Source organism: Petaurus breviceps, unplaced genomic scaffold (assembly GCF_028583685.1).
Source record: "Petaurus breviceps papuanus isolate PSGF00001 unplaced genomic scaffold, PetGlider_PUasm1.0 90723, whole genome shotgun sequence".
NCBI lineage: Eukaryota > Metazoa > Chordata > Mammalia > Diprotodontia > Petauridae > Petaurus > Petaurus breviceps.
In genome coordinates, this window is record NW_027187323.1 from 1,448,153 (window position 1) to 1,460,866 (window position 12,714).

Sequence of the window (12,714 nt, forward strand, 5' to 3'; positions counted from 1 at the left end):
ATATATACATATATATATATTTGAGTATTTGATTTTAAAACTTTGAATTCCAGATTCATTATGATGAAATTTTTAATGGTATTTAGTAAACTCTCTCTCTTCCTCATGACTCTTCCTCATTTCCCACCCACTTCAACCCTCGCTGGAACTGGTGAAACAAAAAGATTCACCTCTTAAGATTTCTGTTTTCTAGCTCTTTTGGAAGTCTAGAGACTAGGTAACTTAAGTAACTTCAAATCCTCCCTAATTTATTGGCCAGGAGGAAGCCAGTGTAGTTGTCCTCACTCAGGGCAAAGTATCAGCAGTAGGATCCCACTTACCAGGACTTGGGGTGGCTTCTTAGGTTTTCTTATGTAGAGTCGAATACTCAGGTAGCCAACAGCAAGGCAGACCATCAGGAGGGAGGCGAAGAAGGCACCGATGGTAGTCATTGTGAGATCTAGAGCAAGACCCAGACAGGTTAATTCTCTTGGAGGGCTAGGGAGACTTCACGGAAATGACTGGCCCTTCAAGGCTTTGTGGAACAGCCATCACAGAGTGCTGATTCTATGCCATGGAACCTTCTTCTTTCAGATATATCTCTGCTTGCTATGGCTCCTCTCTTGCCTCTAATTCATCTTTCTCAGGAAGTCTTTCTTGTTTAATCCACCCAGATTTAATCACTTTATTGCTCTGTTTTCCTGTAGCACTTAAGCCATAAACTGCATTTTTATAATTGGTCGTCTTGGAAAACCATGTACCTAATTTTTTTTAATGCTCTTCTCCCCACATCCCCCCCACTTCCCTATGCTTAGTTCAAGGGGTCCTGATAGCTCCCCTGGTGACTTCTTCAGAATGCAAGTAGGTGGCACAGCAGATAGAGTGTTAGACCTGGAGTCAGGAAGACATGAGTTCAAATCCAGCCTCAAATATTTACTAGTCTGTTTCTGGGCAAGTCACTTAACTTCAACTTGCCTCTGTTTCCTCATCTGTAAAATAGGGATATTATAGCACTTAATTCCCAGGGTTGTGATGACAAAAATGAGATCCTATTTGTAAAGTGCTTTGCAAACCTTAAAGCTCCATGTAAATTCTTTTTCAAAAAAAAATTAATTTTTAAAATTTTTTAATTTTTTGCTTTTTGGAGGGAGAAAGGTAGGGTAATTGGGGTTAAATGACTTGCTCAAGGTCACACAGCTAGTAAGTATGTTACGTGTCTGAGGCTGGATTTGAACTCAGGTCCTCCTGACTCCAGGGTCGGTGCCTACTTACTGCACCATCTAGTCATCCTCCATGTAAATTCTAGTTATTGTTGTTATTGCTGTTCTTTGCTGAGCTCAGAGCCCTATGTGTCTGCGCCACACTGCTCATTAGACACTGATCTTTCATTGTCATGCATCTCCTCTTGTGGCTACATCTTTTCCTCCCAACAGACTGTAAATACATTGAGGCCAAGGGATAGACCACATGTCTTTGTATCCTAGACAGCAGTGCCCTGTGCTGGAGTGCCAGGAGTTCAAATCCAGCCTCAGACACTTAACACACTTACCAGCCATGTGACCTTGGGCAAGTCACTTAACCCCAATTGCCCTGCCTCCCTCCCCTCCAAAAAAATAAAAACAACAGCAGCAGCAACAACACAAAGGACGGCTTTGTTTCTGTGGGCCAATCTATGAGCACTGATTAACATTTAGCCAGGCATTGTGCAGGGTACTGGGGACAGGTACAAAGCCCAAAATGAAAGAGTGTCTGCTTTCAAGGATCTTCCAGTCTGCTGAGGGAACTAGCATGAAGACATCTAAATACGTGCAGAACAATCCTCAGGTAACTTGTTTTGGCAGAGCAGGTAGGAGGAGCTGAAGGGCTAGAGAACAGCCTTGCGTGTTTTTGTTGTTCAGTTGTGTCCAACTCTTTGGGACCCCATTTGGGGTTTCTTGGCAAAGCCTTGCCATTTGCCATCCTCCAGCTTATTTTACAGATAAGGAAACTGAAGCAAGCAGGGTTAAGTGATTTGCCTAGGGCCACACAGCTGAGGCCAGATTTGAACTCAGGAAAATGCTGCCATTTAGAATTCTTATACAGTCATGGCATTTGAGCTGATTTTAAAAGGAAAATCTGGATTGGGGGGCAGGGGAGAGTATATTTTAGGCATGGAATAGAGCCTGCGGAAAGGGAACCTGAGATGGGAGACACAGAACCTTGTAAGAAAAGCAAGAAGGCCTGTCTGGCTATACCTGTGTAATGAGCCTGAAAACATCTCTGGGTCAGGGAAGGGAATGCTCAGAGCAGGGGATGTGAGTTGGCTAACGTCACAGAGAAATTAAGTTGCAGTTCTGGAACCTAATCTGAGGTCTTCCAACTCCCAATCCAGTGTCCTTCACACAACACCAACATATTTCCTGTGGCATAAATGGGATTCTCTTTTCTATTTGCACTAGGGATACCTTAGGACAGCTAGGTGGTGCAGTGAATAGAGTGCTGGGCCTGGGTCAGGAAGAACTGAGTTCAAATGCAGCCTCAGACACTTAACACAAAAACTAGCCATGTGACCTTGGGCAAGTCACTTAATCCCAATTGCCCTACCTTCGCCCCTCCAAACAACATAAAAAAATAAATAAATATAAAATGAACAGGGGCTTAAATGCTAAATAGAGGAACTTTCATTTGACCTCAAAGGGAAGAGGGAATTTATTGAACCGGGGACTGGCTTATCAGACTTCTGCTTCTGATATTACCTTGTGAACTAGGTGGAAGATAGAGTGGAGAGGGCAGAACTCTAGCTCTTCTCTTCCTACTCCAGTATGGCTGGAGTCCTTTCCCAGCATGTCCCCTACCTTCCTGAGTCTGAGATCCGACCTGCACTCACCTGGTTGAGGTACAGTGATGCACTTTGTCTCTGACCACATTCCGTCATTAGTCTGGGACCTGACGACAGGTTTTGCACTGATGCAGACCAGCTCTCCTGCTGCAGCTGGGATGTTATATGTTTCGCTGTCTGTCTTCCTGATAAGCTGAACGAGCTAAAAGAAACAATGGTTAGCTGTGCGGTTGTGGACAATCTTCTGTTCCATGCTGCCTTCCAACTTATCAATAAAGCCATGTGCTTTTGTAATGATTGTAACTTTAGGATTTACAGAGTGGTGAGGCACTGCTTTTCTGTGATGTTGGGCAAGTCACTTAGTTTCTGTAAAGAAATTGGATCAGACAAGAGCACCAGCCCTAGAGTCAGGAGGACCTGAGTTCAAATCTGGCCTCAGACACTTATCACAAAAACTAGTCGTGTGACCTTGGGCAAGTCACTTAACCCCAACTGCCCTCCAAAAAAAAAAAGGAAACTGGATCAGATGACCTACAAGATCTTTTCCTGCTCTAAATCTATATTGTTGGGTTGAGGAAGGGAAAGATGGCACTAGGATCAAATTTTAAGACCCCTCCAGAAGGTCAGGCCTCTAGAGTCCATGGGTTCTGGCCACTGCTGATCCCTTTCTGTAATGACCCTGACCTCCTCCCCCTCCAAGCTGCAAATCAAAAAGCACCAATGGCAGGGACCAGCTCCCCCCCTCCAGTTGGTCCTTCACCCCCACCCCAGGCCGCTGGACGAATGGTCTGTTTGTTACTCCTGCTGGTGTTTTGACCCAGAATGAGTTTTTAAGACACGGTTAAGTGTCCATGGGCTATAGCCATGCCTCAGGAATACCACCCCTACCTCTGTTCTTTGGGTTCCCCTTACCTCATGATTTTTCAGCTTCCTGGTGATGTTAAGATCATATGCCCGGTAGTGTTTGAAGAGGCTTTCATAAGAGATATTTCCAATGGCTCCTGGGGGCCTGGCAGGCAGGATTTCCAGCAGGACAATGGTGCCACTCAACTGTAGTTTCAGCTGGTCTATCCTAAGAATTACTGGAAGCAAGAGGCAGAATCATGGCATCATTAGGCTAGAAAGGTCCTTACAAGTTCATGGAGTGCCCATAAGCCTTTCTTTTCTGGCATAACTAACCCTCATTCTTCTCTCAAACCTTGAATTATTTTGGCATGATTTTGATGAGCTTTCTCTGAAAGACCCTCCCACCCCAACGTTCCACTTGGCTGGGGTTTGGGAAAGGCCTGAGAGTGTGGAACAGAGAAGAACTCTAAATACGGGTCCCTGGGTGGAAGGCATTGAGGCAAAAGGTAAGAGAAGTACCATCATCTTTAGAGAATCGAGTATCCGTTCTGGTCCAGTTAGACATCAGGTGACCAGCAATAGCCCTGACTCGGGCATAGTAGCTCTTTTCATCAAGGTCAAGGGTTGGCTGGGTCAGATCACAGAAGAGATGTGGGGTCCTATTGCAGTTGGGGACAGGATTCCAGGATTCCCCATACCTGGGGAGGAAATATCAAAGGTCTCTCAAGATGAAGCATGGGTTTTGGATTGTGCAGTGCTGGCCAGAGGAGGAACCTAGTATGAGTTAGGTATCTTCCTCAGTCTGAGCATTGGCTAGTTTGGGCTTTTCCTCCCTTGGAGGTTTCTTGGTTCACCCCCCCATGGGGTCTCCCTCTGTGGTTTCCCTCCCAGTCTTTCTGACTCCCAAGCCCCACCTCTCCTCCCCCACTCTATGACAGCTCCCTTATCTGGTTCCTCCCTGTGGGGAGGAAGATCTCCCTCAACTGGGCCTCCTTCTAGCAATCGGATTTCCCCCAGACTTGTCCCACTCCCACCTCTGGACATCTTCCTTCAGTCTGGGACTCCCCCTCTGTTGGGGTGGTTAGTCAGTCAGCCAGGTACTACCTGCCCAATTCAACTCAACTCAACAAACTTTCCTTAAGCGCCTATTATATGCCAGGCACTGTGCTAAGCACTGGAGGTATAAAAAGAAGCAAGAGACATTCTGGAATCTTCCTGCCCTCAAGGAGCTTATTATCTGAGGATTCCTGTACCTCCCATTAAAGACCTACTATGTGCCAAGCACTGGGCTTTGCAGAACTTAAGGCAGTCCTCATAATTATTTATCTGAATGTGCATGTGCTTGCCATACACTGTTTCTCAGGTTTTTGATTTGACTCTTTGATGGATCCATAAAGGCTATGATAGCAGGGGGTCTATCTTAATGCTCCCCTTGCTCAGCCACAGAGCTAGGCACCTGGTGGGTTCAAGAGCTACCCTTTGAATGTACCATGGACAGCACTTCTATGACACACTTTGAGGTCTGTCATACGCTCACAAGGTTAGAGTAAGAAGGGTCCTTAGAGGCCATCTAGCCCAACGAGTGGATAAAGTACAGGACCTGGAGTCAGGCAGACCTGAGTTCAAATCCAATCTCAGACACTAGCTGTGTAACCCTGGGCAAGTCACTAAACCTCTGTCTTAGCTTAGACAGCTGTAAAATGGGGATAGTAACAGCACCTACCTCCCATGGCTATTGTGAAGATCAAATGTGATAATATTTATAACCCATGCTTAATAAATGTCTTTTATTTCCCTGTTCCCACTTTACAGTTCATGAAACTAAGGCTTAGAGCGGTTAAGTGACTTGACTGAGGTCACACAGCTATTAAGGGTAAGTGCCAGAGTTTAGAACCCAGGTCCTTTGACCGAATGTGGAGTATCCTGATTCCTGTGCCACGTTGTTTCTCTACAAAATTCTTTCTGCACACCAACTCTGGGAATTAAAACAAGTAATGTTATCCCCATATTCATGGCAGGGAAAGTGGGACACAGCAATCACTTGGTTTGCTCAAAATCATCCGTCTAGTAAACAGTGGAGGCAGAATTTAAACCCAGGACTCACTTCTAGTCCAGTGCTCCTTCTACTCTCTGACACTGCTCAGTCTGTATGCCTTAATGAGTATGTGTCTTAGGTGTCTATTTGGGGATGTTATGACAAGAGGGGACAGAATAGAGGCCCAGATGACCTCATCACTCCCACTTTCAACCCACACGTATCTTACCTCTTGTATTGCACTTCATAGGCGATGTTATGGGTCTGATTCTGGCCTGGCTCCCAGCGGAGGGTATGTTGGAAAAGGATGGCTTCAAACCGGACATTTTTGGGACTAGGCAGCTGTGTCTCATTGGGAGAGGAAGGGTCAGGCAGCTCAGGCACCAACCTGGTCCAGAGAATCTCCCCAGAAGCAGTAGTGCCTTTGGATTAGAAAGAGAGAGATACAGACTGATGTTTTATAGACAAGGAGGCGGTGGCCCATGGTGAGGCAGGAGAGCTGGCCTGTGACCACTCAGGTGGATGTTGTCTTCCTACTATACATACCCCTTTGCTGCTTAGGCCTCTGAGGGTTATGGTATTTTAGAACCATAGGGGATTTTATACATTAATAAATAAGGGACTGCTCATAGTAGGGGATGTGAATTGCTTAACATCACAGAGAGATTAAGTGGCAGTACTTTGATCCAATCTGAGGTCTTCCAACTCCCAATCCAGTGTCCTTTACACTACACCAGCCTATCTCCTGTGGTATAAATGAGCTGCTATTTTCTATTTGCACTAGGGACACCTTAGGACAGTTAGATGGTGCAGTGGATAGAGTGCTGGGCCTGGATCAGGACAACTCATATCTATCAGTTAAAATGGACCTCAGCCACTTCCTAACTGTGTGACCCTGGGTAAGTCACTTAACCCTGTTTGCCTCAGTTTCCTTATCTATAAGATGAACTGGAGAAGGAAATGGCAAACCACTCCAGCATAATTGCCAAGAAAACCCCAAATGGGGTCATGATGTGATATATAAAAAGGTTTAAGAAACAAAGTTTCTGGGTAATTTAATAATTTTATTAATAAGGCCAGCAGGTTTTTAATAAAAGGAAGTCATTTGGCCATCTCTCAGACAAAAGACAACCATGGTGATGGGCTCACAGTTTATATACCCTTGGAAGCAATGAGGGGTCATGTCACCCTTGGATAGAGAAATGATCTCTACTCAGACCACGACAGCCTTGGGCTACCTAGACAAAAGGTTCTGTCTCCATCCAAGCTTGAGTAGAACACAATGGGCTTCCCCACCTTAGATTCAATTCCTTGTAAAGTTAGGTGGGGTCTGACCAAGATCAGGAGTTAATGCAATCTCATTATCAGTAATGTCCTTCAAAAAAGTTGTACTTAAAGTTAGGACTGAAAATTATTGAACAACTGGATAGAGAAAATTAAGGTTAGGCTTTAGACACAACTTCCTCACTGGACAAGAGAGATGACTGAGTCTCTTTTCCCAGAGATTTCTGAAGAATGGCTGGCAATAATGTCTTCCTGAGAAGGCCTGGGATCAAGTGTGCAGACAAGGTGGCAACTCCAGGTCTTTCTGAGTCTTATTAGCTTGTGAGCTGTGAAGGAATGTTAAAGAGTTCCCTGAACTTGTCTTTTTGAGTTGCCATATTTTCCAGAAACACTGGACCCAGAGAATGTGGGAGGTCCTGAATATGTCAAGGATGAAGCTTCCCTAAGGAGCTGACATAAATAATTGTTTGGATCCCAAACTGTATTCTCTGTCCGTCCTTGGGAGTCAAGACAGGACCCAGTGAGTCTGCACTAGGCTGAGAAACTGCTCGTGCAGCTGGGACTGTTGTAGATAAGCAGGCCATCCTGTCTTCATGGTCTAGCAGTTCCATGGAAAAGGGAAAAGGGAAAAGAATGCTGCGTTTGCCATCACCTTGCTCCTCCCTTTCAGGAGGGATTTTGTCCTTTTCCCACCTTTTCTGCACCTTTCCCCCTCCCATGTCAAGCCCCTGTAGGTAGAGCTTTCTGGTACCTCCTCTTTCCTTTGTCCTGCTGCTATAAAGACACACATTTCTGCATGGATTGTGAATTCTTTGGGTCCCACATACATGTTCATTTCTTTTGTAATAAGCCTAGTTTTCATGTAAGTTTAGTGAAGTTGTGATTGCCTTGTGACAGAGTCTTTCTAATAAAAGATTCCTTTGAAATGATTCACCTCAGGAAGAGAAAAATGATGATGGGCACTACATGCTTTAGAAATCATCTAATTCGAGGGTTCTTAACACGGGGAGTGAGAATTTCAAATGTTTTTTCAAAAAATACAAACTGGTTTCCTTTGTAACCCTACTGCGGTTCATTGTATGCATTTAAAAACATGCACTCTGAGAAGAGGACCACAGGCTTCACCAGAATGCTATATGAGCCCATGACACCAGAAGTGCTAGGGACCTCTGATCGAGTCTAACTTCTTCATTTTACAGACAAAAACCTGAGGGCCCAGAGGAGTGACAGCTAGGAAGAGCCACAGCTGGGTTTTGCACATAGGCCCTTTTATTTTTTCCCACTATGCCACACTCCTTCATACAGAACTCATACTAAATTAATTCACAGTTGTTTCCTCATCCGTGTTGTTGTTGGTCAGTGAGTTTTCAGTCATATCCGACACTTTGCGACCCCATTTGGGATTTTCATGGCAAAGATATTGGATTGGTTTGCCATTTCCTTCTCCAGTGGATTAAGGCAAACAGGGGTAAGTGACTTGCCAAAGGTCACACATCTAGGAAGTGTCTGAGGCCAGATTTGAACTCAGGTCTTTCTGACTCTAGGCCCAGCACTCTAACCATTGCACCACCTAGCTTCCCTCTGTTTTCTTGCAGTCTCCTTTTTCCTATATTAGTCAGGGAGCTCCTTACTGGACCTTGTATCTCTTTCCAGAATTCCGTGGGAAGCTCTGCCCACTGGGGGATCTTATAATCACAAAATTTCATAGCAGAAAAGATCTGACCGTCCTCTAGTTCAACCCCTGACTGAATAATAATAACTCCTATTAAAACACACCTAGCAAGCAGTCATCCATCCATCTTTCACCTAAAGAACTCCAGCAATGGGGAGCTCATGACCTTCCAAGATAGCATATGACAATTTTTCCTGACATGGAGCCTAAGCCTTCTATGCAACCTGCACCCTACTGGGCTTAGTTTTGCCTCTGGGGCCAAACAAAGCAAGTCTGACTTCTCTTTTCTATGATGTCCTGTCTATGATAATCTTTGAAGACCATTTGCCCTTCTCTTCTCCAAACTAAATATCTAGTCCTACATCTACCTGTTAGCCTGGATTGATTTGGGAGAGTTTGCACAATAAACCAGCCTTACTGGATTTGCCCTAGTCTTAATGCTGGATGTGGGAAATAGACCTTTTGAAACCCTGTTTTCCTGGAGTCTGAGTGTGTTCCACTCATGGAAAATAGCAGTCTTAAATATCTAGCATATGCTTTCTGGGCTGGACACATGGTGTCTATATCAGGTGTTCTTAGCCTGGGATCCATAAACTTTCAAAAAAAATTTTTTGATAGCTATTTCAATATAATTAATTGCCCTTGAAACCCTAAAAATATTATTTTATGTATTTAAATGTTATTCTAAGAAGGGGTCCATAGCTTCCTCAGACTTGCCAGAGGGTCCATGGCACAAACAAAATTAGGAAACCTTGGTATAGATGATTACAAGTTCTGCTTAGATATCTCTTTCACCTCTAATGTTTTGTTGTAATGCAGTATCACTCTCAGCCTCTTTTTATTTATTGTAAATTTTTAAATTTTAAACTTAAATACAAAATGAGAAAATAAAAAAAAAACTAGACCATTGCCAAGTACATAAGCAGACCATAAGAGAGGATTCAATATAAAACAACACATTTCCATTTCAAGAAAACCTATATAATAGACTGTATATTTTTTTCAAAGCTGCCCAGCTTTGTTTCCTTGTTGGTTTTCTTTACTTTTTTTCTCCTCTCTCCCCCCACCACCTTAAAGAAGTCTATAATTAATTGTGGACACACACACACAGATATCTATAAACATACATGTATATGTGAGACAACACTGCTCATTTCCTCCCGTTTCTCTGAAGGTGGATTGCATCTTCCTTCATAAGTCCAAGTCTTTCTAAGTCGATCAGCTCATCGTTTCCTACACCACAGCAATACTCCAACCCAGTCATATCCTACTTGGGAGATTGTCTATGAAAGATTTCCCCCCAATTTTCTGCATTCCTTCTACTCTTAGCTTCATAGGTTTTATTTATACAAGAAAATTTCAATTAAAAAATTGAAATGACCCTTCTTACACTTCAACAATGCTTTCACCTTATAATATAGTTTAAGGTCTGATACTGCTGAAAGTACTTCCTTGACATCTTTTTGCCCTGGTTTCTTTTAAGTTCCTGAACTTTTGCTCTTCCAAATTCTCGGTCTCTTTTGAAAATAAATGTCCCCTGTCCTTTTAGGTTTCAGTTTTAGTTTCCCTCTGACAAAGGGAGACTATTTTGTCTGTATCTTCCCCCCTAACAATAGATCCCACCTCTCTTGATCATTTTGCAATGTTTTTCCCTTTGGGTCTCTAGAAGAATATTTGAATCTCTCAAATCTTTGACTTTAGGGATCATAACACCACAGCTGGAAGATACCTCAGGGGCCCTCTTAGTCTAGTTCCTTTATTTTACAGATGAGGAAACTGAGACCTAACATGTTAACATGGACTGCCCAAGTATGAGGCAAGATTTGAACTTCTCTGTCCTCTGAGTCCAGAACCAGAATTTTTTCCAAAGTGACTACACTGCTTTCGTATCTCAGCATCCCTCTGACCATACCCGTCTCCAATCATCTATCTGTGTGCCTCTCCATTTCTTCCCATCTCACTTGTAATATTGTCTGTCTTCCTCTTTTAGTTTCTTTAGACAGTGCCTCAGTCTCTCTCAGATTCTTTCTGACACTGTTTTTGATCCTCCAGTCTTTGTGACTACAAAATGCCAAAATATCAGGATGAAAACTGACCCCAAACAACTTGTCAATATGTAAGATCTGGGGCCTAACATTGAACCTGATATTTGTCCAGGGAATAAATTGACAGCACCTAGAAATGTTAGTTGGGGAGAGGTGAAGGCAGTAACATTTTGGAACAAAATAAAATATATGAAATCTATTTTCATAAAGTTAACTGCTAAACAAAATAAGTATTTTGATACACATATGTTCACTGTTAATGTTCAGAGAGGAAAGAAAGTGTCATGGACATTGAAGTTTTTCAGGAGAACCATCTAGGTCATCTCAGGGGATACCAGGGTATATCAGAATAGTTTAGGAAATGATGATCTGCATAAATAACTGAACTCCTTTGGTTGTTATGTATAAATAATTTGCCTTTCTTTGCTCACTCGAATCTCTGTTTATATTCTCTTTTCTTCTCTACTAGTCCAAGTTGGAGAAACTCTTAGGGGCAGGGGAATGGGTATGTGTTGGGGAAGGTACGAGCAACTCATGAGCGAGGACCAAGGCATTGTACCGAAGAGAGGGATAGGGCACTATGAAGAGGTTGGGTCTTCTTAGGGGTAAGCTGGGGGAGGGGAAAAGGAGTTCGGGTCACCTGTGTGTGTGGGGAACTCGAGTGAGAAAGGCAGGGCTAGATGGACATGAGGTGAATGGGATGGGGAGGCAGAAATGGATGGGAGTGAACTGAGTGGGGGCAAAGAGGATCTAGGGCCCGAGAAACTGTTAAAGTTACTGAATTCAGTTTGTCTGAGTCATGCAAATTCCGTGAAAGGCAAATAAGCAAATCTGTTGAGACTTGATAGCCTAAGCAGAGCTAGAGTCAAGGTTGGATGTGGGGGTTGAGTGGGGAGAAGAGGGCATTTTCTTCTGTCACCTCAAACCAGCCTTAACCTTTCCCAGTTCCTCTTGGGATGAAAGAGTAAGGATGCTGGGCTCGAGGTCCCACTGGGTTTCTCGAAGCTGCTCAGAGCATGTTATGGATGGGAATCGGGTGGGGAAGCCTTCTAGTGTAGTGAGTGTGGACTATGGCCTCGCATGGGAGTGGGAGTGAGGGGCGTGGGGCTCCGTGTTTTTCGGGAGGTGGGGAAAGAATAAGAGCCCTATCCAAGGAGCTGGGGGTCAGGGGTGGCGTGCTGGGGCAGCCTTACCCGAGATCTGGAGGCAGGAGAGGAGGAGCAGTGAAGCCGTCCATGCTACCACCCAAGGCAGCAGCATCCTGGGGCTGACAGCATTGTCTGCCGAGCACTCCCTGTGTGGGCTGCCCGCTCCGCTGCCAGCCACTTAAGCCTTTTCTTTTCTCGGCTCAGCTGAAACTGAGCACGAGAGGACTGACGTGTGTCCCGGAGGGCGTGGCCTCTCCGGCGCGGGTCTCAGCCTCGGCGAGTGGCTTGACCCTCGGAGGATTCCCCAGCACCGCTCTCCGAGAGCTGCTCTTGGACCCTACTCTCCTTCATTCCCAGATGCTGTCAGCCCTTTGAGAGTCGGGGACAATTCTCGGATCTTGACTTTTTACATTTTAATTTTTATGGGTGTATTTTTACATCTCCCAGATTCTAATGCCACCTCCTTGTAATGAAGAATTAAAAAAAAAAAAAAGAGGAAGAGGAGAAAAAAAATTCCGCAGCGACCAACATCGAAAATATCTGACGTTTTATGCAATGCTCCACCTCCCCCACAAAGGAAGGGAATGGAAGGGGGCAGGGCGGGTGTATGTGTGTCTTATCTGATCTGTTCTTCATGGCTAAGCTTGTCTTTATACTTTCTCAGCATTTAAACAAACCCCAGTCTTCAGAAGACTAAATCCACACACTTTTGGGGTTGGTGGAGAGGTTGCTAAGGGGAGGTGAGGCAGCCGGGATTTGGTCTTTAGGGTCACACCGACTTTTCCTGCAGAGCAGATTGTCTTGAGGAAAATCTGGATCCAGAGCTTAACCCTACCCTGTCCCTCTCCACTCCCATTTGTTTTCCCTTCAGCAGAAAAAAGTTATAG

General features: G+C 44.4%; 1 protein-coding gene across 1 annotated transcript in view; it reads right to left on the reverse strand.

Annotated features, from left to right (window-relative positions):
- Nucleotides 1-12,405, reverse strand: part of IL10RA (interleukin 10 receptor subunit alpha) — a 21,929-nt gene extending 9,524 nt beyond the window's left edge. The window contains exons 1-6 of the mRNA XM_069066696.1: nt 11,873-12,405; nt 5,908-6,100; nt 4,163-4,341; nt 3,710-3,879; nt 2,846-2,999; nt 321-439 (exon numbers count right to left, since the gene is read on the reverse strand). Of these exons, the coding sequence (XP_068922797.1) occupies nt 321-439; nt 2,846-2,999; nt 3,710-3,879; nt 4,163-4,341; nt 5,908-6,100; nt 11,873-11,939 (882 nt within the window). The 5' untranslated portion in view covers nt 11,940-12,405. The remainder of the gene's footprint in view (nt 1-320; nt 440-2,845; nt 3,000-3,709; nt 3,880-4,162; nt 4,342-5,907; nt 6,101-11,872) is intronic.
- Nucleotides 12,406-12,714: the final 309 nt, after the last annotated feature.